Source organism: Heterodontus francisci, chromosome 37 (genome assembly GCF_036365525.1).
Source record: "Heterodontus francisci isolate sHetFra1 chromosome 37, sHetFra1.hap1, whole genome shotgun sequence".
Lineage (NCBI taxonomy): Eukaryota > Metazoa > Chordata > Chondrichthyes > Heterodontiformes > Heterodontidae > Heterodontus > Heterodontus francisci.
In genome coordinates, this window is record NC_090407.1 from 15,356,996 (window position 1) to 15,382,425 (window position 25,430).

Here is a 25,430-nt window from a genome sequence, read left to right on the forward strand (position 1 = left end):
TGGTCTCTCCCGAGACGCCCACAAGGCAGTGGGGTTGTTAGGGCCCCTACACAGGTGTAGGGTGGTGCCTGTGTTTTTGAATAATTTAAATAATGATGCTGAAACTGATTTGAAAATGGTGACAATAGAGGAAAAGGTGAAATATTGGTAATCCGAACAAGTGATGGCGGTTATGTTGAAGCTTAGAAATTTGAATTGTTTTGTTTTAAAGCTTCATGAATTATGCTTTCATATGCCATTTACAGTTTGCTTCTATCATGTCTACATTCAAAGTTATTAAAGTGTTGTTACACAGGGATATAAGCACCCTGTATTTTGACATGGTCTGTTAAACTCGTTGCTCACGATATTGTACGTTATTTTATTTACCTCCCCAACTATTCTGTAAAGTTTTTTTCTTCATTCACGGGATGTGGGTGTTGCTGACAAGGCCTATACCGATACAACTGAGTGGCTTGTTCGGCCATTTCAGAGGGCAGTTAAGAGGCAACCACATTGTTATAGGCCAGATCAGCAGATCATGTAACGACAAAAGATTTGCTTCCATTAGTGAATCAGATGAGTTTTACAACACTGCAGTTGTTTCATGGTCACCATTACTGATTCAAGCTTTATTTTCAGATTTAATTTAATTATTTCAATTTAAATTCTTCAGTTACTGTGGCAGGATTTGAACACATGTTTCTAGATCATATAGTGCAGGCTTCTGGATTACATGTCCAGTAACATAACCACTATACTGCCATACCCTTTATATATAAAAAAACTTAACTCAGCCTTTCTGCAAACTGATCCTCTCATTTTAATAATAGAATGGTCAAAAAATGGTATACTTAAGTTTATATGTGCTGTAATAAAACTCAGCTTGCTGGATGTCTTTATGGTTTTCACATCGAGTCAGTTTTTGACGCCGCACGTGCAGACATCAGTTCTGTGATGTTTAAGGAATTGTTACACTAATGATCTTGGAGTGGACGTAAGAACACAACCATCCATCTATCTATATAATTAAAATTCCTGCAAATTGTGTGCATCCATAATGCTCACTCGCAAAATGTTTTCCAATTCAAAGCATCATAACTTGAGATGTCCATTGGATAAAACAATCAGAATTCACTCAAATAAGCACTATCTTTTGAGCATGCTATTTGGTTTGCATTTAACAAGTGAGAGACTTGAGCAAATCAAAAACCAGTTCCCTTCAGTAAACCAGGAGGGAAAGCTATCAATCAATAAACAGCAATCACCACAAAATCAACCAATTGAGTCAATTATTTATTTCAAATCTGTCATTCACAAACCAGCAAATAGTGAAAAAACTGACTGGTCAAATCGCTCAATTTTCTTCAAGCCCTTTGAATTTTTATTTTGCTTTCTTACAATTAAAAGTTTAATTGATGCTGTAATAAATGTACTAACTTATCCATCTAGGTAGAAGTGCATCAGAGGAGTTTCCTTCCCACACACTGACTCTCTCGCCGCATTCTGCTGTATTCCTAATTTGATTTTTTAACTCAGACGGAAGAGAAATTCTAGCTCCTCCTGACCTTCTGAGAGATAAGAGAATGAGAAACATAATGGGAGTTCAGCGTTAACCCCTCTTCTGGGGAACTACAGCACCATTAGTATACCACAGCAATCCATATTACATGGCAAATTTGCACAGATAATGAGGTGTTAAGGGTGAAAAAGAAATGAAAAATATTCTTTTCAGAATTTTATACAGTTTAAGTAGTTTTGTGAAAATTCCAAGGTGTGTTTCTTTTTCTGTCACTAATGTGTGTGATGAAGCCTGAGGGGGTTGTTTAAAGAGTTTTGATGCTGCGATCTGTTTTTACAGCCTGAGTTGGTTGGTTGGTCAGTGTGCCCTGGCCCATGGTGAGTGACTAACTTGTTCTGGTGCAGCATTACACCATTGACAACAATCGTGACTTCGAATTGAATTTCATCGAATCATAGAATGGTTACAGTACAGAAGGCTGTTCAGTCCGTTGTGTATGATCTGGCTGTCTGCAAGAGCAACGCAGCTAATCCCATTTACGCCCCCCCCCCCCCCACTGCCAACCATCCCAGCCTTTACCAGGTAGTCCTGCAAATTCTTTCTCTTCAGGTAATTATCCAGTTCCCTTTTGAAAGCCATGATTGAATCAGTTTATCAGCCTGCATCACACTGTCAGGCAGTGCAATCCAGATCCTAACCACACGTGCGTAAAAAGAAATTTCCTCATATTGCTTTGGTTCTTTTGCCATTCACCTTAAATCGGTGTCCTCTGGTTCTCGTCTTTTCTGCCACTGGGAACAGTTTCTCCCTATCTACTCTGTCCAGACTCCTCATGATTTTGAACTTTTCTATCAAATCTGCACTCAACCTTCTCTTTAAGGAGAACAGCCCTAGCTTCTCTAGTCTATCCACGTAAGTGAAATCCTTCATTCCTGGAACCATTGTTGAAAATCTTTTCTGTAGCCTCTCTAATGCCTTCACATCCTTCCTGAAATGTGGTGCTCAAAATTGGATGCGTTGCTCCAGTTGAGGCCGAACCAGTGTTTTATAAAGATTCACCATAACTTCCTTGCTTTTGTATTCTATGCCTCCCTTTCTAAAGCCCAGGATCCCATATGCCCTATTCAGGGCTTTCTCAATCTGCCCTGCCACCTTCAATGATTTGTGCACATATACCCCTATGACCCTCTCCTTCTGTCCCCCCTTTAGAATTGTATCCTTTAATTTATATTGCTTCTCCTTGTTCTTCCTACCAAAATGGCTCACTTCACACTTCTCTGCATGGAATTTCATCTGCCACATGTCAGTCCATTCCACCAACTTGTCTATATTCTCTTGAAGTCCATCACTATCCTCCTCATAGTACATAATACTTCCAAGTTTGTGTCATCTGCAAACTTTGAAATTGTGCCCTGCACACCCAAGTCTAGGACATTAATATGGGTGAAGGAAAGTAGTGGGCCTAGTACTGACCCCTGAGGAACCTCATTGTATACCTTCCTGCAGTCTGGAGAAACAACCATTAAGCACTACTGTTTCCTGTCACTCAGCCAACTTTCTATCCATGCATCCATCCATCCCTTTTTATTCCATGGGCTTTAACTTTGCTGACAAGTATGTTACGTGGCATTGTATCAAATGCCTTTTGGAAGTCCATGTACACCACATCAACCGCATGACTCTCATCAATTCTCTCTGCTACCTCATCAATCACGTTCATTAAACACGATTTGCCATTAACAAATCCATGCCGGCTTTCTTTAATTCACATTTGTCCAAGTGAATGTTAATTTTGTTCCAGTTTACTGTTTCTAAAAGGCTTCCCACCACCCAGGTTAAACGGACTGACTGTAGTTGCTGGGCTAATCCTTGCCCCCTTTTTTGAACAAGGGTGTAACCTTTCCAATTCTCCAGTCCTCTGGAACCACCCCTGTATCTAAGGAGGATTGGAAGATTATGGCCAGTGCCACCGCAATTTTCATCCTTACTTTCCTCACTGCCCTCAGATCCATCTCACCGATTCTGGTGATTTATTGGCTTTTAAGCATAGCCAGCCTTTCTAATACCTCCTCTTTATCAATTGTTAGCCGATCCAGTGTGTCAGCTACCTCTTTCATTGACTTTGACAGCATCTTTTTCCTTGGTAAAGACATGCAAAGTAGTCATTTTGTACTTCAGGCATGCCCTCTGCCTTCATGTGTAAATTCCCTTTTTGGTCCCTCGTCAGCCCTGTTCCTCTTATTACTCTTTTACTATATACTATTGATGTAGCAAAATATCCCAAGGCACTTCAGCAGAGGCTAAATTAATGCTGGTAGTTAAAAGGGATTGTCAAAAGTATGCTTAAAAAGATTTTTTAAGACTGATAAAGCAGCCGCAAGGTAGAGTTAGTTCCAGATGGGAGGGCCAAAGTTAGCTGAAGGCTGTACCATAAATGGTGGAGTAAAAGGAGGAATGAAACAGCAGATTTCAAGCATTGAAAGGTGCAGACAGAGTGGGTGAGGTAAAGAAGCAAATAGCAGCTTCTGCAAAAAATACAAGTCCACCAAGGGAAGTAGAGATTTTTAATTATACAAAAAACACTGACATAGGTGTTGGGGAGGGAAGACAGAAGAATGAAGAAAATGCTTGCTCATGAAGCAAATACTACAAATCCATTCTTTTTTTTCGGCAAAAATTGTTTTGTAATGTAAATGACTGGGGGTTTTGGGGAGGTAAGAAAATTATTCGCAAGCAAGCTTTGTAAAGTGGTAGATAAATATCAATAGTTGTTAGATCGCTGTCTTCCAATATGAGTAAGTTGTCAGTCGTGTGATGCTCCTTCAGTATATTTACTGAAATATAAAGCTGACTTTGCACCTTTCAGACAACATTCAGTAGTTCATTAATTATATAGATGATGTACACTACCTACCTACTCTCAATCATCAGTAAAGTGATGGAAGGTGTCATCATCAGTTCCAACAAGCAGCACTTGCTTAGCAATAACCTGCTCAGCGATACTCGGTTTGGGTTCCGCCATGGCTTGACCTCTTTACAGCCTTGGTTCACACATGGACAAAAGAGCTGAACTCGTGAGGTGAGAGTGACTGCCCTTGACATCAAGGCAACATTTGACCGAATATGGCATCAAGGAGCCCTAGCAAAACTGAAGTCAGTGGGAATCGGGGGAAAACCGTCCGCTGGCTAGAGTCATACTTCGCGCAAAGGAAGATGTTTGTGGCTGCTGGAGGTCAATCATCTGAGCTCCAGGACATCACTGCAGGAGTTCCTCAGGGTAGTGTCCTAGGCCCAACCATCTTCAGTTGCTTCATCAATGACATTCCTTCAATCATGAGGTCAGAAGTGGGCATGTTCGCTGATGATTGCACAATGTTCAGCACCATTCGTGACTCCTCAGGTACTGAAGCAGTCAGTGTAGAAATGCAGCAAGACTTGGACAATATCCAGGCTTGGGCTGATAAGTGGCAAGTAACGTTCGTGCCACACAAGTGCCAGGCAATGACCATCTCCAACAAGGGAGAATCTAACCATCTCCCCTTGACATTCAACAGCATTACCATCATTGAATCCCCCACTATCAACATCCTAGGGGCTACCATTGACCAGAAGCTGAACTGGAGTAGCCATATAAATACCGTGGCTACAAGAGCAGGTCAGAGTCTAGGAATCCTGCGGCGAGTAACTCACCTCCTGACTCCCCAAAGCCTGTCCACCATCTACAAGGCACAAGTCAGGATGGAATACTCTCCACTTGCCTGGATGGGTGCAGCTCCAACAACACTCATGAAAATCGACACCATCCAGGACAAAGCAGCCCGCTTGATTGGCACCCCATCTACAAACATTCACTCCATCCACCACCGACGCACAGTGGCAGCAGTGTGTACCATCTACAAGATGCACTGCAGCAATGCACCAAGACTCCTTTGACAGTACCTTCCAAACCCGCGACCTCTACCAACTAGAAGGACAAGGGCAGCAAATGCATGGCAACGCCACCACCTGCAAGTTCCCCTCCAAGCCACACACCATCCTGACTTGGAATTATATCGCCATTCCTTCACTGCCGCTGGGTCAAAATCCTGGAACTCCCTTCCTAACTGCACTGTAGGTGCACCTACCCCACATGGACTGCAGCGGTTCAAGAAGGCAGCTCACCACCATCTTCTCAAGGGCAATTAGGGATAGGCAATAAATGCTGGCCTGGCTAGCTACGCCACATCCCATGAATCAATACAAAAAAAAATATTAAAAATATTGACTTCTGTAACTGTGTAATATAATTTAAGTTCTTTATATTGTACAGGAGTTGTTGACATTGACGCGTGCACCAACAAAACAGTACCAGATATACTGTGTTTTTTGTAGCTTACTAATTGAATACTATTGTAAAAGATGAAATAGGAGTGAAAGCTGCCTCTGTTTGTTGGGCTTGTCTCAATATTGACTTGTTGGCTTGGCTTTATAGGACTCAACTGCCTCTGATTTTCCATTACTTGTCAATCTCAGGGAGGTGACTGATGTGGAAAATAGCAAATGTCACATTGGTGTCCCAGGATGCTGTGGGAGGCGAGGTTGGAGATTGCAGGGTCTCTGACCCAAATTTTTAATTCTTCTCTGGCCACGGGGGAGGTGCCAGAGGACTGGAGAACAGCTAATGTGGTCCCACTATTTAAGAAAGGTTGTAGAGATAAGCCAGGGAACTACAGACCAGTGAGTCTCACGTCAGTGGTAGGGAAACTATTGGAGAAAATTCTGAAGGAGAGAATCTATCTCCACTTGGAGAGGCAAAATTTGATTAGGAATAGTCAGCATGTCTTTGTCAGAGGGAGGTCGTGCCTAACAAATTTGATTGAATTTTTTGAGCATGTGACCAGGTGTGTAGATGAGGGTAGTGCAGTTGATGTCGTTTACATGGATTTCAGCAAAGCCTTTGACAAGGTCCCACATGGGAGACTTATCAAGAAAGCAAATGCACATGGGATACAGGGTAACTTGATAAGGTGGATTCAAAATTGGCTTAGCTGTAGGAGACAGAGAGTGATGAAAGACGGCTGTTTTAGTCAACTGGAAGTCAGTGTCCAGTGGCATACCACAGGGATCTGTGCTGGGTCTCCTATTGTTTGTCATTTATATAAACGACATAGATGACTATGTGGGGGGGTAGGATCAGTAAGTTCGCGGATGACACAAAGCTTGGCCGAGTGGTTAACAGTGAGGCTGAGTGTCTTGGGTTACAGGAAGATATAGACGGGATGGTCAAATAGGCAGAAAAGTGGGAGATGGAATTTAACCCTGAAAAGTGTGAGGTGATACACTTTGGAAGGAGTAATGTGACACGGAAGTATTCACTGAATGGCCTGACACTGGGAAGTTCCGAGGAACAAAGGGATCTTGGCGTGTTTGTCCATATATCTCTGAAGGCAGAAGGGCAGGTTAATAGGGTGGTGAAAAAGGCATATGGGACACTTGCCTTTATCAATCAAGGCATAGATTACAAAAGCAGGGAGGTCATGTTGGAGTTTTATAGAAATTTGGTAAGGCCACAGCTGGAGTACTGTGTGCAATTCTGTTCGCCACATTATAGGAAGGATGTGATTGCACTGGAGGGGGTGCAGAGGCAATTCACCAGGATATTGCCTGGGAAGCAACATTTAAGCTATGAAGAGAGGTTGGATAGGCTTGGGTTGTTTTCGCTGGAGCAGGGAAGACTGAGGGGTGACCTGATCGAAGTGTACAAGATTATGAGGGGCACGGACAGGGTGGATAGGGAGCAGCTGTTCCCCTTAGTTGAAGGGTCAGTTACGAGGGGACACAAGTTTAAGGTGAGGGGCAGGAGGTTTAAGGGGGATTTGGGGAAGAACTTTTATACTCAGAGGGTGGTGACGGTCTGGAATGCACTGCCTGGGAGGATGGTCGAGGCGGGTTGCCTCACATTCTTTAAAAAGTACCTGGACGAGCACTTGGCACGTCATAACATTCAAGGCTATGGGCCAAGTGCTGGCAAATGGGATTAGGTAGACAGGTCAGGTGTCTTTAATGCATCGGTGCAGACTCGATGGGCCGAAGGGTCTCTTCTGCACTGTATTATTACTGTGATTCTGGTGCTGTACTGGGCATTCTTTTGATGCAGGGTCACAGTAGAGGGAAATTTACTCTGCAGCTAATCTGACGATTCTTGACCCAGGAGTGTTTGATTTTGAAACTTGGTGTCTGAACTGGAAAATGCTCCAAACCCAACAAGAATACACTTAATATCAATGATTAAATTACACCACAAATGTCATGTTGTTCAAAAGCCAAAAGCAGTGTATCAATAAAACATTGTCATAAGTATAACTGTGCAGCATTGATTCACCAGGATGTTACCAGGAATGATGGGTTACACTTATGAAGAGTGACTTAAGTTTATTTTATTTTCACTGAAGCTCTTGAGGTCACCTGCTGGAAGCTTCCCAGGTTATGAAGGATTATGGTAGATTGATCAGCAAAGCGCTAACTAAAGGGCACAAATTTGAGATAATCACAAAATGAGTTGAAGGGAAGATTGTAAAAAATTCTTCAAACAGAGGATGTTTAGAATGTAGAATTCTTGCAAAGCAGTGGAGTTCATTATAAAAGCATTAGATGGTCGATTGAAAAGGCAGAATGGAAAAGGGTATGGGGAACAAGCAAGAGCATAGGATTTGACTAGGTAGAGAAAGCGTTTTACAGACATAATGGGCTGGATTTTCCTGCAGGCTTTGGGTCTAAATGGAGTTCCCGAGCTACACTTGCTGGCACCGTGCCCGCTGGCGCAACCTTCCTGGAGGTGACCTCCTATTTGGGCCTCCACGTTTGCCGACCTGTTAAGGATGGTGGGTGGGCTTGAGATAGGCTCAGTCAAAGGGCCCACAGCTCTGGCACCTCAGCAGCCCCACCGGGAGAGGTGGGCACTGCTGAGTCAGATTGTAGGCCACCTTCCTATCCAACTTATCTACCTGTGTTGCTGCCTTCGGTGATCTATGGGCAAGCACCCCAAGGTCCCTCTGACCCTCTGTACTCCCTAGGGTCCTACCATCCATTGTATGTTCCCTTGCCTTGTTAGTCCTCCCAAAGTGCATCACCTCACACTTCTCAGGATTAAATTCCATTTGCCACTGCTCCACCCATCTTACCAGCCCAACGATATAGTCCTGTAATCTAAGGCTTTCCTCCTCACTATTTGCGACACCACCAATTTTCATGTCGTCTGTGAACTTAATGATCATACCTCCTAAATTCATGTCTAAATCGTTAATGTACACTACAAACAATAAGGGTCCCAGCACCAATCCCTGCGGCATCCCACTGATCACAGGCCTCCATTCACAAAAACAACCCTTGACCATCACCCTCTGTTTCCTTCCATGAAGCCAATTTTGGATCCAATTTGCCAAATTATCCTGGATCCCATGGGCTCTTACCTTCTTAACCAACCTCCCATGCGGGAACATCAAACGCCTTACTGAAGTCCATGTAGACTACATCAACTGCTTTACCCTCATCTGCACATCTAGTCACCTCCTCGAAAAATTCAAGCAAGATCGTTAGACACGATCTCCCCCTGACAAATCCATTCTGACTATCTTGAATTAATCCCTGCCTCTCCAACTGGAGATTAATCTTGTCTGTCAGAATTTTTTCCAATAATTTCCCTACCACTGATGTTAGACTCACAGGCCTATAATTACCTGGTTTATCCGTGCTACCCTTTTTGAACAATGGTAGCCCATTCGCTGTCCTCCAGTCCTCTGGTACCTCTCCTGTGGCTAGAGAGGATTTGACGATTTGTGTCAGAGCCCCTGCTGTCTCCTCCCTTGCCTCACAACAACCTGGGATACATCTCATCTGGGCCTGGGGATTTATCCACCTTCAAGCCCATTAATACAGCTAATACTTCCTCCTTTTCAATGCTAATTTGTTCAAGTATATCACAATCCCCTTCTCTGATCACTACACCTACATCGTCCCTATCCATAGTGAACGCAGATGAAAAGTAATCATTCAAAACCTCGTCCATGTCTTCCGGTTCCACACACAGATTGCCTCTTTGATCCCTAATGTGCCCCACTCTTTCCCTGGTTTCTTGTGATCTTGTAAATCTTGTGATTTAATCAGCTCAACCTCTCTTTCACTAGAAAACACATTGAAACGTTTGTTATTGGTAGACAGTTTTAGGAACCTAATGCACTAACATCTGCTCCCAGTACCAATTGAATTGCTGTTCTTTCAATTTTTTTGCAGAACAGTATTTGAACTTCAAAAGTAATTAATTGGGTTTAAAACACTCTTATAGCCTGAGATAAAGGCCTGCTACCTGACCCGAACCCGATGGGACCCGACGACGTGTCGGTTTTGGGTCGGGTCAGGCTGGGGCTGGTCAGACACACACAGCAAGAAGTGTTAAAAGTAAAAAACCTACCTGAGCTGGGAGTCCGGGACGTCAAAGAGGGAAACTCTGAGTCTGCGCAGTGAGCGAGTGAGCGTCTCTATGACGTCAGCACGCTCATGCTGCAGCTTCCTGCAGATTGGGAGTTGCAAGGCAGGTAAAGGGAACATTCCAGTGATCGGCTCGGGTCGGGCCAGGCGCGGGAAAAAAATGGAGGGACTCGAGCCGGGTCGGGCTCAGGCCCGATGTGATTCTGTCGGGTTCAGGTCAGGTTTTTTATCGTGACCTGAGCAGGCCTTTAGCCTGAGGTCGTGAAACGTTCTACAGAATTTAAGACCTTCATTTTGTTAGCTTTCTTACGTTTGGTTAGGTTTTATTTTTAAAACACAAGTGCTATGTTTAGAAAACTCGTGCTCATTGTGTATGAGTCAGATTGTGGAAATAGGCTTAGTTTTCTGCCATAGTCTTGCCTATGGCAAGCAAGTTTATGTTACAAATAGCTTGCTGATTTAATTGCTGCAGTGATGAGATTTCACAGCAGAGCAAGTACTATATTGAAACCCTGTTTTCAACCCTGTATAAAGTACTGTAAGGGGGAACGGGACTGCTCATCCACCGCTACTTTGATTCATGTTTCTTTTCTGATACTCCCAGGAGATAATGGGGCAACAACAACTGCTGCAGCCAAGGACACCTCCATGCACACATAATGCTTTGTCTCTGTTTAACCTGTGTTTCCAAAAGACAGCAGCCCTGGAATTGTAATAAGATTAAAGAAAGAACATATGGATGAGGTATATAAACAGGCAATGATGGGATGAATTTTTTTCCTTTTCTCTCTGTGCCACAGAAATCTGGCAGCATCATGTCACTGCATCTCCATGATTCTGTAGCTTGTTGCTCAGACTGTGAGAGGTGTGCTGTGACACAGAAAGAATGAGAGAGAGAGATGGTCATACTACTCATACAACATCTGGCTTACTAATCAGTTGCCAGAAGAGAAACATTAAGCTGGTTCTTTACACCTTTTTCTCTCTATTCTAGAGTCAATCTATAGGCGTGGGGCTAGAAGATGGCGGAAGCTTTATCGTGTAAATGGACATCTCTTCCAGGCCAAACGATTTAACAGGGTGAGTAAATTGCTTTGTTTTTTCCATTATCTCGTCGTGGGGTAATATTGCCTTTTCTAGACATCTCACGTATCCATAATAATTAGTCCTCCTTGAGTGTAATGCATGTAAAAATATTCAGAGCATATATCCAATTTGGGAGAGAGAGATTAAGTGGTGCTTTCTGCATTATTTACCTTGGGGACCATCAATATAGTGGACTTTATATTTTACTCAGGGTTCCAGCATGCTATTATTTGTGTAGATTGACTTGAAATTGCAGCACAAGCAACTCCACTACAGTAATCTAAAATTTACCGTTTGTTACTATGTTTCTTCTTTGAAACCTGAAGTGTAATTTTTAAAAATTTTGTATTGCTAATTGCTTTTACATGCTGGCACAGGCATTTTGAGAGGATATTATTTGGGCTTTCTTAATACACTACTTATAAAGTATTGGCAATTTTTTCCTCACCAGCTAGTTTGGTGTTTATTGGTGAAAGGGTAATGCAATTTAAAACTTATAGAATACAACAACAATGACTTCATTTAAATTGTGACTTTAATTTAAGAAAATGTGCCAAGATGCATAGCAGAAATGCAATCAGACAAGAAGTGACACAGAGCCAAAGATGATAGCACAGGTAGCCAAAAGCTAGATAAAAGAGGTATGTTTTAAAGAAGGTCTGAAGACGAGGGAGAGTTGGATGTTTCGGGAGGTAATTCCACAATGCGTGAACTAGATAGCTGAAGGCACAGCCGTCAATTGTGGGGGAAAAAGGAGGGCTGCATGCTTAAGAGGCCAAAGCTGGAAGAGCACTATGTTTTCTAAGGGTTGTAGCGATGAAAAGGTTGACTAAGATAGGGAGGCATAATGGCATGAAGGGATTTGAACATGAAGGTGAGAATTTTAAAATGGATGCGTTGCTAGAACGGGAGCCTATGTAAGTCAGCGAGTGATGGGTGAGGCATCAGAGTTTTAGATAAGTTCAGGTTTATGGAGGGTGGAGGATGGGATGTCAGCCAGTAGACTATTGGAATAGTCAAGTCTGGAGGTGATAAAAGCACAGATGATTTCAGCAGCAGATAGGGTGAGGCAGGGGTTGAGATGGATGATGATGTGAAGGTAGAAGGAGGTGGTCTTTGTGATGCAGGTGATATGGGATCTAAAGCTCAGCTCAGGTTAGATAGGACACTGAGAATACAAACAGTCTGGCTCAACCTGAGATAATAGTTGGAGAGGGTATGGAATTGGGAAGGGAATAGAGTTTGTTGGGGATGGGTGTGCATGGACTTTCTTTGGTATTCTCGATGTTTAACTGGAGAAAATTGTGATTTGACTTCCATTCAGTCCTGGATAAGCAATTGAGTGACTTGGGGAGTTCCTTTTCCAGGGGCGGTGTAGAAGGCAGTGGGTTTAAAAGGGGGTGTGAGGGCTATGTGGAAGTGATCAGTCTTTGAACTGGTTTGAATTGGTCATTGAGTATGTGTCTTCTTCTTTGGCCTCCTTATCTCGAGAGACAATGGATAAGCGCTGGAGGTGGTCAGTGGTTTGTGAAGCAGCGCCTGGAGTGGCTATAAAGGCCAATTCTGGAGTGACAGGCTCTTCCACAGGTGCTGCAGAGAAATTTGTTTGTCGGGGCTGTTACACAGTTGGTTCTCCCCTTGCGCCTCTGTCTTTTTTCCTGCCAACTACTAAGTCTCTTCGACTCGCCACACTTTAGCCCCGTCTTTATGGCTGCCCGCCAGCTCTGGCGAACGCTGGCAACTGACTCCCACGACTTGTGATCAATGTCACAGGACTTCATGTCGCGTTTGCAGACGTCTTTAAAGCGGAGACATGGACGGCCGGTGGGTCTGATACCAGTGGCGAGCTCGCTGTACAATGTGTCTTTGGGGATCCTGCCATCTTCCATGCGGCTCACATGGCCAAGCCATCTCAAGCGCCACTGACTCAGTAGTGTGTATAAGCTGGGGATGTTGGCCGCCTCGAGGACTTCTGTGTTGGAAATACGGTCCTGCCACCTGATGCCAAGTATTCTCCGGAGGCAGCGAAGATGGAATGAATTGAGACGTCGCTCTTGGCTGACATACGTTGTCCAGGCCTCGCTGCCATAGAGCAAGGTACTGAGGACACTGAGTATGTGTAGTACACATAATTTCCCTGAATCAACAGTGCCATTCACTGAACTGCACTGATGGAATATTTTGTTTCAGCTTCTAACGCTATTTGCTTCAGGTTTTTTTCCAATATTATTTGAAGAAGTATGTGTGTGTTACATACTTGTAGGTTTTGTTCTCTGCAGGAAGGAGGGAGAGTGCAAGCGACAGAGACAGGTGAGAATATGTGTACGTGTCTCTTCATTTAGTCTTCAAGTAAATTGAAGTCGAATTTTGAAGTCATCTAATTATCTCATTTGTACTTTGTTGAAAGTAGTGGGGTACTTATAAAGGGTCAATGCAATTTTTTTGCACCTATGAGACTAAGGGCTGGATTTTGTCGTCCCGGCGGCAGGTTCAGAAAATGGCAGCTGCCCACACGAGACCTGCACCTCCGTCATTCTGCAGCATGTGGCCACTTAGCATATTCACGTCGGCCGCTTCTCCCCCACAATCACGTGGCGGGGGCAACATGGGTGAAGTTGTTTATGGCGTTGCCTGATGCGGAAGCAGGTGCTGGCACCATTTTTAAAAGGCTGCCAGCCCTGCAGATAGTTTAACAAAATGCAGAGTTGACTCCCTCCCTGCCCCTTTACTATAAAAAATATTGTAGAGTTGACTCCTTCCCCACCTTCCCTATACAAATACTGCAGAGTTGACCCCTTCCCCACTTCGGTAGTGCCATCTGGATGGGCAAGTGAAGGCTTGTGAATGCCGCATGTCGTGCTGAAGATTGGGAACCTTTTTTTTCAATTCATTCGTGGGATGTGGGCGTCGCTGGCTAGGACAGCATTTATGGGCGGCACAGTGGCGCAGTGGTTAGCACCGCAGCCTCACAGCTCCAATGACCCGGGTTCAATTCCAGGTACTGCCTGTGTGGAGTTTGCAAGTTCTCCCTGTGTCTGCGTGGGTTTTCTCCGGGTGCTCCGGTTTCCTCCCACAAGCCAAAAGACTTGCAGGTTGGTAGGTAAATTGGCCATTATAAATTGCCACTAGTATAGGTAGGTGGTAGGGAAATATAGGGACAGGTGAGGATGTGGTAGGAATATGGGATTAGTGTAAAATGGGTGGTTGATGGTCGGCACAGACTCGGTGGGCCGAAGGGCCTGTTTCAGTGCTGTATCTCTAAACTAAACTAAACTTATTGCTCTTGAGAAGGTGGTGGTGAGCCAGCGCTTGAACTGCTGCAGTCCCTGTGGTGTAGGTACGCCCACAGTGCTGTTAGGAAGGGAGTTCCAGGATTTTGACCCAGTGACAGTGACAGAGTGGTGATGTCGTTCCAAGTCAGGATGGTGTGTGACTTGGAGGGGAACTTGCAGGTGGTGGTGTTCCCATGCCCGTGTCCTTCTAGGTGTTAGAGGTTGTAGGTTTCGAAGGTGCTGTCTAAGGATCCTTGGTGAGTTGCTGCAGTGCATCTTGTATATGATACACACTGCTGTCCCTGTGCATCTGTGGTGGAGGGAGTTAATGTTTGTGGATGGGGTGCCAATCAAGCGGGCTGCTTTGTCCTGAATGGTGTCGAGCTTCTTGAGTGTTAAGAGCTGCACCATCCAGGCAAGTGGAGAGTATTCCATCACACTTCTGACTTGTGCCTTGTAGATGGTGGACAGGCTTTGGAGAGTCAGGAGGTGAGTTACTTGCTGCAGGATTCCTTGTCTCTGACCTGCTCTTGTCTCCATGTTATTTAAATGGCTGGTCCAGTTCAGTTTCTGGTCAATGTTAACCTCCAGGATGTTAGTGGGAGATTCAGCGATGGTAATGCCATTGAATGTCGAGGGGAGATGATTAGATTCTCACTTGTTTGAGGTAGTCATTGCCTGGCACTTACTTGCCACTTATTAGCCCAAGCCTGGATATTGTCCAGGTCTTGCTGCATTTCTACACGGACTGCTTCAGCATCTGAGCAATTGCAAATGGTGCTGAACATTGTGCAATCATCAGCGAGATTGAAGGAAGGTCATTGATGAAGCAGCTGAAGATGTTTGGGTCTAGGACACTACCCTGAGGAACTCCTGCGGTGATGTCCTGGAGCTAAGATGACCAACATCCACAACCATCTTTCTTTGTGCTAAGTATGACTCCAACCAGCAGAGAGTTTCCCCCCTGAGTCCCATAGACTTCAGTTTTGCTAGGGTTAAGGTAAAGTATGATTGAAGGAGGGTTAAGGTAAAGTATGATTGAAGGAGGAGGAGAGGTGACTTAATAGAGACATATAAGATAATCAGAGGGTTAGATAGGGTGGATAGTGAGAGTCTTTTTCCTCGGATGGTGATGGCAAACACGAGGGGACATAGCTTTAAGTTGAGGGGTGATAGATATAGGACAGATGTCAGAGGTAGTTACTTTACTCAGAGAGTAGTAGGGGCGTGGAACGCCCTGCCTGCAACAGTAGTAGACTCGCCAACTTTAAGAGCATTTAAGTGGTCATTGGATAGACATATGGATGAAAATGGAATAGTGTAGGTCAGATGGTTTCACAGGTCGGCGCAACATCGAGGGCCGAAGGGCCTGTACTGCGCTGTAATTTTCTTTAAAAAAAAAGGTAAGATTGCTGCAGGTTACTTTTAAATTAATGCAAACATCTAATTAGCATATGGAGAGCAGGGTCCCGTCGCAGAGCAGTGGAGGGGCTGCCACAGAGCTTCCCCACTGCCAGGAAAATTGGGCATGGCAATCCCAGCATCGGGTTCTGTAGCGGCTGCTGCCGCTCCAATGCTCCGGCCCGTCCCACCCCTCCCCGGAGCCAGACGTCTGGCTGGAAACAAAATCCGGCCCTAAAATGCTGATTTATCTACTATATATTTCCAAGATTTTCAGTGATGTGTCTATTAGTAACTAACTGCAATCTCTTTGCTCACTACCTTTACACCTGGCAGAGAGCTACAACTTTAACCCATCAGCCTGCATTGTATTAAAACTCAGGCTTCGAAAGATGAAAGGAGAATAATCTGGTATTCCATCACATCTTAATACTGTAAACATTTTGTGAAAAGTTCACTTGCCTTACAGTATTTCAATTAGTGAATTTTTTTGAGCACTTACCAGTAAGCGGATGCAAGTTCTCTATATTTGATGTTTTGTGTGGTTTGCTGTCACTAATGTAGTCATCACTGACAATAGTTTAACAATGACTTGATGAGCTATAACATATAGTGCCCCTTGTGTAATCCCTCAGCCATCATGATAGCAATCATTCCTTTATTGTGGCTTTGTGTGTATTGGGCATAATAACTGCTTGTCTTAACTACTGTTCTGATCAGTCATGTGACATGATAGCTAATGCTTTTAAAAGATTGTCACTGGAAGTGGAAGTATTTAGACAGTGGCCGGCTCCACAGTTTCAACTGCCTGTTGTCTGTTTTACAAATACTTACATTGTAAGATATAGAGCATGTCGTGAAGGGTAATGTCAAATAGTGAAATTGTGAAATTTGATTGCAGAGGTTTTTCCTATTTATCACTGCTGGTCAAAAAAACCTAGCATTATATTAACTTTGCCACCTGGGTGGCGTTTCATTAAAAGCTCATTTCATGTACCTGTTACTCCGTTAAGTTGTGCAGTGGTAGGTATTCTTAGTGTTAAAGGTGTCTCACCAGGTGACGCAATAATTATTTATTAGCAAGTGTCTATCACTTAGGCCATCACTAAAATTGTTTTCTGAGTTTTTTTTAACCAGCATTTATTTTTAATGTGGCTGAAATATTTGTGCCCAATAATCAGAGCTTAAATAAATTTCAGGAATATATATTTCTCACTAACGTGATTAACACTATCCATTAAATTGTATTATGTAGTATTTACAGCACAGAAATGGGCCATTTCGCCCTACAGGTACATGCCGGTGTTTATACTCCTTGTGAACCTCCTCTCACCCTTCATGTAACCCCATCAACATTATCTTTCTATTCTTTTCTCCCCATGTCTATCTTGATTCCTTTAACTGCATCTATTGTAGTCTCTTCAACCACTCCCTGTGGAGTGAGTTCCACACTGTAATCATTCTCTGGGTAAAGAAATTTCTGCCGAAATCCCGACTGGATTTGTTAGTGACTATCTTATATTTATGGACCCTCGATCTGGTCTCCCTCACAAATGGAAACAACTTCTCTATGTCTACCATACCAAACTCTTTCATAATCTTAAAGACCTCTATCAGGTCACCCCTTAGTCTTCTGTTTTCTGTAGAAATGATTGCTGATATGTATAACCACTCAGTTCTAGTGTCATTCTAGTAATCCATTTTTGCACCTACTCTGGTGCCTCCAGATCTTTTTGATAATATGGAAACTAAAACTATGGTAGTGTAAGTATGGTCTAACCAAGGCTCTATTCAACTTTAACACAACTTCTCTGCTTTCAATTTTGTCCTTCTAGAAATTAACCCCATTGCATTGTTTGCTTTTTAATTTTTTTTAATTTATTCGATCTTGGGATGTGAGCTTTGCTGCATGGACAGGATTTATTGCCCATCCCTAATTGCCCTTGAGAAGGTGCTAATGAGCTGCCGTCTTTACCTGCTGCAGTCCATGTGGTATAGGTATACCCACCGTGCTATTATGGAGAGAGTTCCAGGATTTTGACCCAGAGATGATGAAGGAATGGCGGTATATTTCCAAGTCAGGGTGGTGAGTGACTTGGAGGGGAACTTGCAGGTGGTGGTGTTCCCGTGTGTCCTTCCAGGTGGTAGAGGTCGTGCATTTGGAAGGTGCTGTTGAAGGATCCTTGGCCAGTTGTGGTCTATGGTTGACTTTACCCTGGCTTCATTAACCTGTATTGCAACTTTCAATGATTTGCGCATTCGCACCTCCAGATCCCTCTGCTTCTCTACCCCATGTAGACAATTATTTTCCAAGGAGTACTTGACCTGCTTATTCTTTTTACCAAAATGTGCTACCTCACACTTGCCTATATTGATGTTTCTAATTATAGGAATAGCATTCGCTGTCTGCCAGTCCTCTGGCACGATTCACATTTCTAATGCCTCTGCTCTCTCTTCCCTAGCTTGTTTTAATATAGAGTCATAGAGCGATACAGCACCGAAACAGGCCCTTTGGCCCACCAAGTCCGCACCAACCATTAACCCCCATTTATACTAATCCTACATAAATCCCATTTTTCCTCTCACATCCCCACCTTCCCTCAATTCTCCTACCACCTACCTACACTAGGGGCAATTTTTACAATGGCTAATTTACCGATCAACCCGCAAGTCTTTGGCAGGTGGGAGGAAACCGGAGCACCCAGAGGAAACCCACCCGGTCACAAGGAGAACTTGCAAACTCCGCACAGGCAGTACCCAGAACCGAACCCAGGTCGCTGGAGCTGTGATGCTGCGGTGCTAACCACTGAGCCACTGTGCTGCCCAATATGTGCGGATGCAATCCGTCGGCCCAGGGGTTTTATCGACTCTAAGCTTGATTAGATTATCAATTATCTCCCTCTTTCTATCTTAAATGTATTTATCTTTTTTTGATCACTACTTCTAATGTCATGCCCACCTTGTCAGTCTCCCTGGTAAACACTGAGGCAAAGTAACTAACTATTCAATATTTCTGCCATTTCGCTGTCATAACCTGAGAGTTTAGTTTGTGCATTCCTTAGTGGTCCTATCCCCATCTTTGTTTTTCCTTTTGTTGTTTGTTTCTGTAGAATCCTTTTACTATTTTCACATTGTTTGATAATTTATTTTGTAATTTCTGTCTTCCAAATTTTTTTGACTCCTTTCCTAATCTTTTCGTTTTCCCATTTGTCAACCTCTCCTTTGTTGTATATATAGTTCGTGTTTACCTTTTTCTTTAGTTACAATTTTGCCTGTATTACTTTATTCATCCAATCCTGAGGTCAGATGATCACAAACCTGTCATAACTTAACAATATTATTACAATTCCTCAGTGGAACCTAACCCCAACTGCTAATGTTGCTCTGTAATCAATTCATAAGTTGATTCATAGTCATACTTCGACTCATTCACTTTCTCATTTTTTATCTCTGCCATTTGACTTTCACGCTGTCTTGTTGTTTCTATACTTTTCCTCACCCAATAGCGCACAGCTGCTTTGCAGCAATGTGTCATTTTCCCAGGATACCCTCATGAGATTGCAAGATTGTTGTATGGGAATGACAAATTGATCACTTGGTACAACAGCGTATTATGTCACCAACCAGCTCACACTCTGGCTTTGTTTACTCTGGGAGATCAAATTCAGTTTGGATTAAAGCTCCTGGAGCAGTTGCTGGAATTTAAATTTAATTAATAAAATTCAATTAAATGTTTTAAAATTGAAATGACTGGAATTGAAAGCTAATCTCAGTAATGGTGGCATGAAACTATCATCGATTTGTTGTAAAAACCTATCTGGTTCACTCATGTCCTTTAGGGAAGGAAATCTGTCATCCTTACTTGGTTTGGGCTACATGTGACTCCAGACCCACAGCAATGTGCTTGACTCTTAACTGCCCTTTCAAATGGTCTAGCAAGCCACTCAGTTGTCAAGGGCATTTAGGGATGGGCAACAAATGCTGGCCTTGCCAGCGACGCCCACGTCCCATCAAAGATTTTTAGAAAACACCTGTCGTCTGTTGATTATTTGTGATATTTTTGCAATCTGTAAATTCACAAACCATCTTAATTGCGAACAAATGTAGAGCAATTTTTTATTAAAATGTTTTTTTGAGTTTTTTTTAAGTACTGCCAACTTCCACTCAAGTAATCTGTTGGAGCATGCTTGACTATACTTATATATGACCAGGACTGGATCAGTCAAGTCTAGATTAGTATGGAATTACTGAGGGCAGGAAAAGCAACAACGTTTTTCTATTAACACAAAAGAAAAATACTGTGGTTTTTGGAAATCTGAAATTAAAAACAGGAAATGCTGGAAACACTCAGCAGGTCTGGCAGCATATGTGGAGAGAAAAACTGTTAATGTTTCAAGTCGATGACCTTTCATCAGACCTCTGTACTGAGCTTGATCAGCATTCTCTGAAATGGAAGCAATATAGAGGTGGCTGCTGATTTGCAAGTAAACTTCACAGCAGATGGATTTATGGTAATGTTATACAGCAAGGTCTCAGCTTGCCTCTGAAGCTCTTGAGATTTCATTCTGCCTGTACTCACACTATTATCATACTTTATTTTTGCCTCAGTACTGTAAATTTTATTTTCTTCTTGTCCCTGCAATTATTCAAGATTTTTTTTTTGACAAAGGGAAGAATTTGAACAATGAATCTTTGAAGTTCCTAGTCACTTGAAAGCTTTCAGTCACCAAAGCTCCAGCCATCATAGAATCTTCTATTTTTAAGTTAACATTTATAGGAAAACTCTCTGCCTGTAAGGAACACTGCAAAAAATTAAAGAAATTATTATATAAAGTGGGTGCTTTGTCTCCCACCTATAAGGAAATTGATGGGATTGAATTGTTCTCCCCATCTACAGAGCAAGAATTGAGATGGTGTAACACAACCTCCTGGATGAGGACACCTGACTGCTGTTGAGGGAGAATGTTTTTATTGAATGTGGAATGTACTCTTTCCACAAAAGTATGCAATCTCGTTTAGGCAGTAATGTCAGAAAATGGCTCACACGTTGTTTGGCAGTGACTTCCTTCAGCTGCTTCAACTCGGAGGTGCTCGGTGATTTTCACCAGCTGCCACCTCATTTTTGCTGGTAAATGAAGTGACCAGCAATTGAAATGTTTTTCTTAAATCACCCATCCAAAGTCTTCCCATGTGATTTTCAGGTGCATTTGAAAATTAGCAGCCAGAAACCCTTCCCAAATCGGGTGGGTGCCTACTTGATTCTGCAAATCAGGATTATACACCTGCTGTAGCTCCCCATTTTCAGTTTTCAGTACAAGGGTGGGCGGGGGCTGTGCATATTCTGAACATTAGTCATGAGCGCTCAAGCCAATATTTGTTGAAGAAACTGCTGGAGCATGCTCTTGCAGTTACCACTGAAAAAATTTTGGGGGCCAGGAGAAGCAGGAATGCTCCTCTTGGTGTGAAAAAAAAACTGTGATTTGCTGCTGGCCACTAAATGAGCCCTCTTTTTGTGATGCCTCCCTCCCCTTTTAGTGTTTTCCTCTGGCTTGATTCCTCTATGGATCTGGTTGGACTCCACTTGCAACCCCACCACCCCGCATATGTTGAGCTGTCTGTCAACACTCATTAATCACTCACAAGCTGGCAAACCCAATGGAAATGAGCCAGAAGTTGAAAATAGTTTGGACTTCATACTACTGGTATCAGGCAGGCGATGTGATCACATCACACACCACCCGCCCATTACGGGGAATATTTAAATTTGCCCTGCCTAGGATTTCCCCTCTTATAACATTTTAGAAATTGAGCAGTCCAGCCAACCAAACATTTGTGCCTTGTATCCTTTACAAAGACATCACAGTGCACTCTGAGAAAGCAAGCACACCAGCCATTTTTAGCTCATAGCATGAAGAAAGAGCTGTTCTGAACATTCATCTTGATCCAACAGATTTGCTTCTCCAAAAAAAAATGTTGCCTACATTTCCAACTTTGGGTGCAGTTTGCACCATTCACAATGTCTAGTTTTTCAAGGTCACTGCAAAATTGTCTGTTTAGCTTGGGTTAAAAATAAGGAGCAGGTAGCAATAACACAAGACTAATTAAGAGGCTGATGATTTTGGAATAAATGAACAGTGACTCACTCAATCAGATGTTTATTGGTTTTAAAGTCAGAAAATTTATAAAATGTCTTCTCTGAGAACATAGCACTTTTAAGCACAACCATATCATAGCCTTAGGCTTTCTGTAGTGTAGGGTCTTGACCCAGAGACTAGCACTTCAAGGCTGCTTTCACTATATTATCCTCCAGCATCTGAAATCAGTTTGGTTACTTGCTGCTGAAAGTGTTAAGTTCTGCTTTGATTAAAATGGACAGTTGCTGCTTTCTTTGGAATTGTATTATTTTTCTCCTATATTCTGCAACATGGTTGGAGCGGAATGCTCCCCAAGGTAAATTCTAATTGATGCTTGATTTTGTATTACAGGTACATCCCAGAGAAGCTAGAATGGAGATAAAACTAGCTCTGATCACAATCCTTCACTCCTCCTTAGATATGGGAATGGTGCCAGAGGACTGGAGGATTTCAAATATTATATCCCTGTTCTAAAAGGGGAGAGGGACCATCCTGGTTACTACAGACCAATCAGTCTAACGTTATTGGTTAGAAAACTACTAGAGACCATTGTCAAGGACAAAATTAATTCTTGCTTGGAAAAACATGGATTGGTAAGGGATAGCCAGCATGGATTTGTGAAAGACAAATCGTGTTTGGCTAACCTGATTGTGTTCTTGGATGAAGTAACAGAGAGGGTTGATGAGGTAGTGCGGTAGGTGTATATATGGATTTGGAAAAGGCATCTGATGAAATACCGCATGTAGAATTATTTGGAAAATATAATTAAAATATTATTAAAAGGACTGTGGTAAACTGGGTGCGAAATTGGTTACAGGATAGGAGGCAAAGAATATTGGTGAGTGGATGTTTTTCTGACTGGAGGAAAGTACGCAGTGGGGTCCCCAGTGATTGATTTTCGGACCATTGCTTTTCTTGTTATATATAAATGACCTGGACTTGGGTACGGGGAGTAACATTTTGAAGTTTTTGGATGATAGAAAACCTGGCAACATAGTTAATAGAGAACAGGATTGTGGCAGACTTAAGGAAAACAGAGACTGGTGAAATGGACAGACACATTAGAAATTAAATGTGTTAGGGGCCAAATGAATAATGGACCTCTTGGCATGGTGTGAAGCCATACTGATTTGAAGATCCACAGTTTGATTCCCAGTTTGTGCTATGTTAGCAGCAATTGTATTACATTTTGGCCTCAGTTGCCCCAGGTCACCATCCTGATCTGAAGCCAAAACTGCTGCGCGTGTGTGTTGTCACGCCTACGCAATCCAAACTTATGAAGTAAACCTGAACGGGTGTGAGAAGCCCTATTTAATCAAAGTGAGATGAGGATGAATGACACCAGGACTCCATTGTCTAACAATGGCCTCACCATCAGAAACCATTTATGAGAACACTGGAAAGAGAATCTATGGTCATATGACAAACTAGTTTTCTGATGAGGAAATTTAATAAAAGTGTATTCAAGGTCGAGTGTTACCAAGGGCAGCAGAAGTACAAGCCCTTATAGATTTCCCCATTCCCAAGACTGAGAGAGAGAGAATACGATTCCTGGGGATGTACAGATTCTATAGAAATGTTGTCCCTAATTTCAGCACCCTAATGCACCATTGACCGACTTATTGAAGAAAAATGTTAAGATAGTGTGGTCAGAACTGTGCCAGGGCGGCGCAGTGGTTAGCACCGCAGCCTCACAGCTCCAGCGACCCGGGTTCAATTCTGGGTACTGCCTGTGTGGAGTTTGCACGTTCTCCCTGTGTCTGCGTGGGTTTCCTCCGGGTGCTCCGGTTTCCTCCCACATGCCAAAAGACTTGCAGGTTGATAGGTAAATTGGCCATTATAAATTGCCCCTAGTATAGGTAGGTGGTAGGGAAATATAGGGACAGGTGGGTATGTGGTAGGAATATGGGAATAGTGTAGGATTAGTATAAATGGGTGGTTGATGGTCGGCGCAGACTCGGTGGGCCGAAGGGCCTGTTTCAGTGCTGTATCTCTAAACTAAACTAAACAAGATGGCTTTCGAGAAATTGAAGGCCATTTGAACAAATGAACCTGTGTTAGCAGCCCCAAATGTCAACAAACCATTCAAGGTGGCTATTGATGTGAGAAATGTGGGAGTAGGAGCTGTCTTACTCCAAGATGGTGACTCGGGTATCGAGAGACCAATTGGCTATTTTTCTAAATAAGTTAAATGAACATCAGTGGAAATATTCCACCACAGAAAAGGAGGCTTTGGGACTTCTGTTAGCCCTTCAACATTTTGAGGTTTACATTAATAATGGACACAGGGAAATATTAATGTACACTGACCACATCCAACTAACTTTCCTAGAGAAATTCAAAGTCAACAACGCCAAGCTGTTCAGATGGAGTTTATTCTTCAGCTGTTTAACTTTAAAAAATCAACCACATTGCTGGTAAAACAATGTCATTGCGGACACTCTGTACAGAATTTAAACAGACCACATACCACCAGCAATCTGTGGAAGGCCTAGTGACAGTGAGTAATGCATGTGAATGAATGCATGTTAATGTTTATTATCGTGTGTTTTATTTTTCCTTCTTTTTATGAAAAAATGAAATATCAAGGAATTTAATATTTTTCCCTTTTTATACGGGAAAGCCCATGCAATCCGAACTTGTGAACTGTAAAATGAACTTATGGAGTAAACCTGAAATGGACACTTTTCTCGTAAACAAAATGGAGTAAGAGGTCAGGTGACCTCCTTCCTTTTCTGCCATTGCACACGGAACGACAAGAACTCTGAGCTAATTCTCATGGCTGGACAAGTCTTGGAGAAGTCATTAAAATACAAGCAACCTTTACTGTGGAAATGGCTGCCTCCCTCCAACTGATGGGGTGAACAATGATATTGCAGATCTTTTGACTCCAAACTCAAAATCCAAAGATTGGGTGTGAAAAGCCCTATTTTATCAAGGTGAGCTGAGGATGAATGACACCCAAACTCCATTGCCTAACAATGGCCTCACCATGAGAACACTGGAAAGAGAAACTATGGTCACTCGACAAACTAGGTTTTTGATAAGGAACTTTAATAATGGGGTATTCTGGGCAGACAAAGGAGATCCGTCTATGCCATAGAAGAGACAGGACCTTGCTTAAGATTACCAGCTTTGAACTACATGTAGGCAGTGACTGGAGTTGGCCTTGAACTCCCTACCTGAGAAATCGTAGCAGGACTTCTCCATTTACCTTTGGCTGGAATATTAGAAGAACCGTTGGCAACAGCTCATCCATCTTTCTGAACCTCCCAAGTCTTCCTTCAGTGAACAAGGGAACAGATTACAGGCCTGCACTGTTTCAGTTCTTCACCCCGGGGTAAAGCAAGTTTAACAGAGGACTCTTTAAAATCATCAGAGTTAGCGCATGTTAGCTTTGTAATTTCTATCTTTTCTTGAATGTGTGTGTGTGTGTGTGTGTGTGTGTGTGTATATGTATGAGTGTGGCAGTAGTGGTGTTGTGTATATTTTGAGTGTTGTATAATAAACATTTATCTTTTTTGTTATAACTTGGGCGAAAACCTGTCATTTGTCTGTTCATGACCATTAAAG

The 25,430-nt window shown here is 42.8% G+C and overlaps 1 protein-coding gene across 3 annotated transcripts in view; it reads left to right on the forward strand.

Moving 5' to 3' along the window:
- The window catches only part of prkcz (protein kinase C, zeta), a 744,042-nt gene that overhangs the window by 370,785 nt on the left and 347,827 nt on the right, over window positions 1-25,430 (forward strand). For all 3 annotated transcript variants that reach the window (XM_068017159.1, XM_068017160.1, XM_068017161.1), the window contains one exon: window positions 10,959-11,044. In XM_068017159.1, coding sequence (XP_067873260.1) covers window positions 10,959-11,044 — 86 coding nt within the window. The remainder of the gene's footprint in view (window positions 1-10,958; window positions 11,045-25,430) is intronic.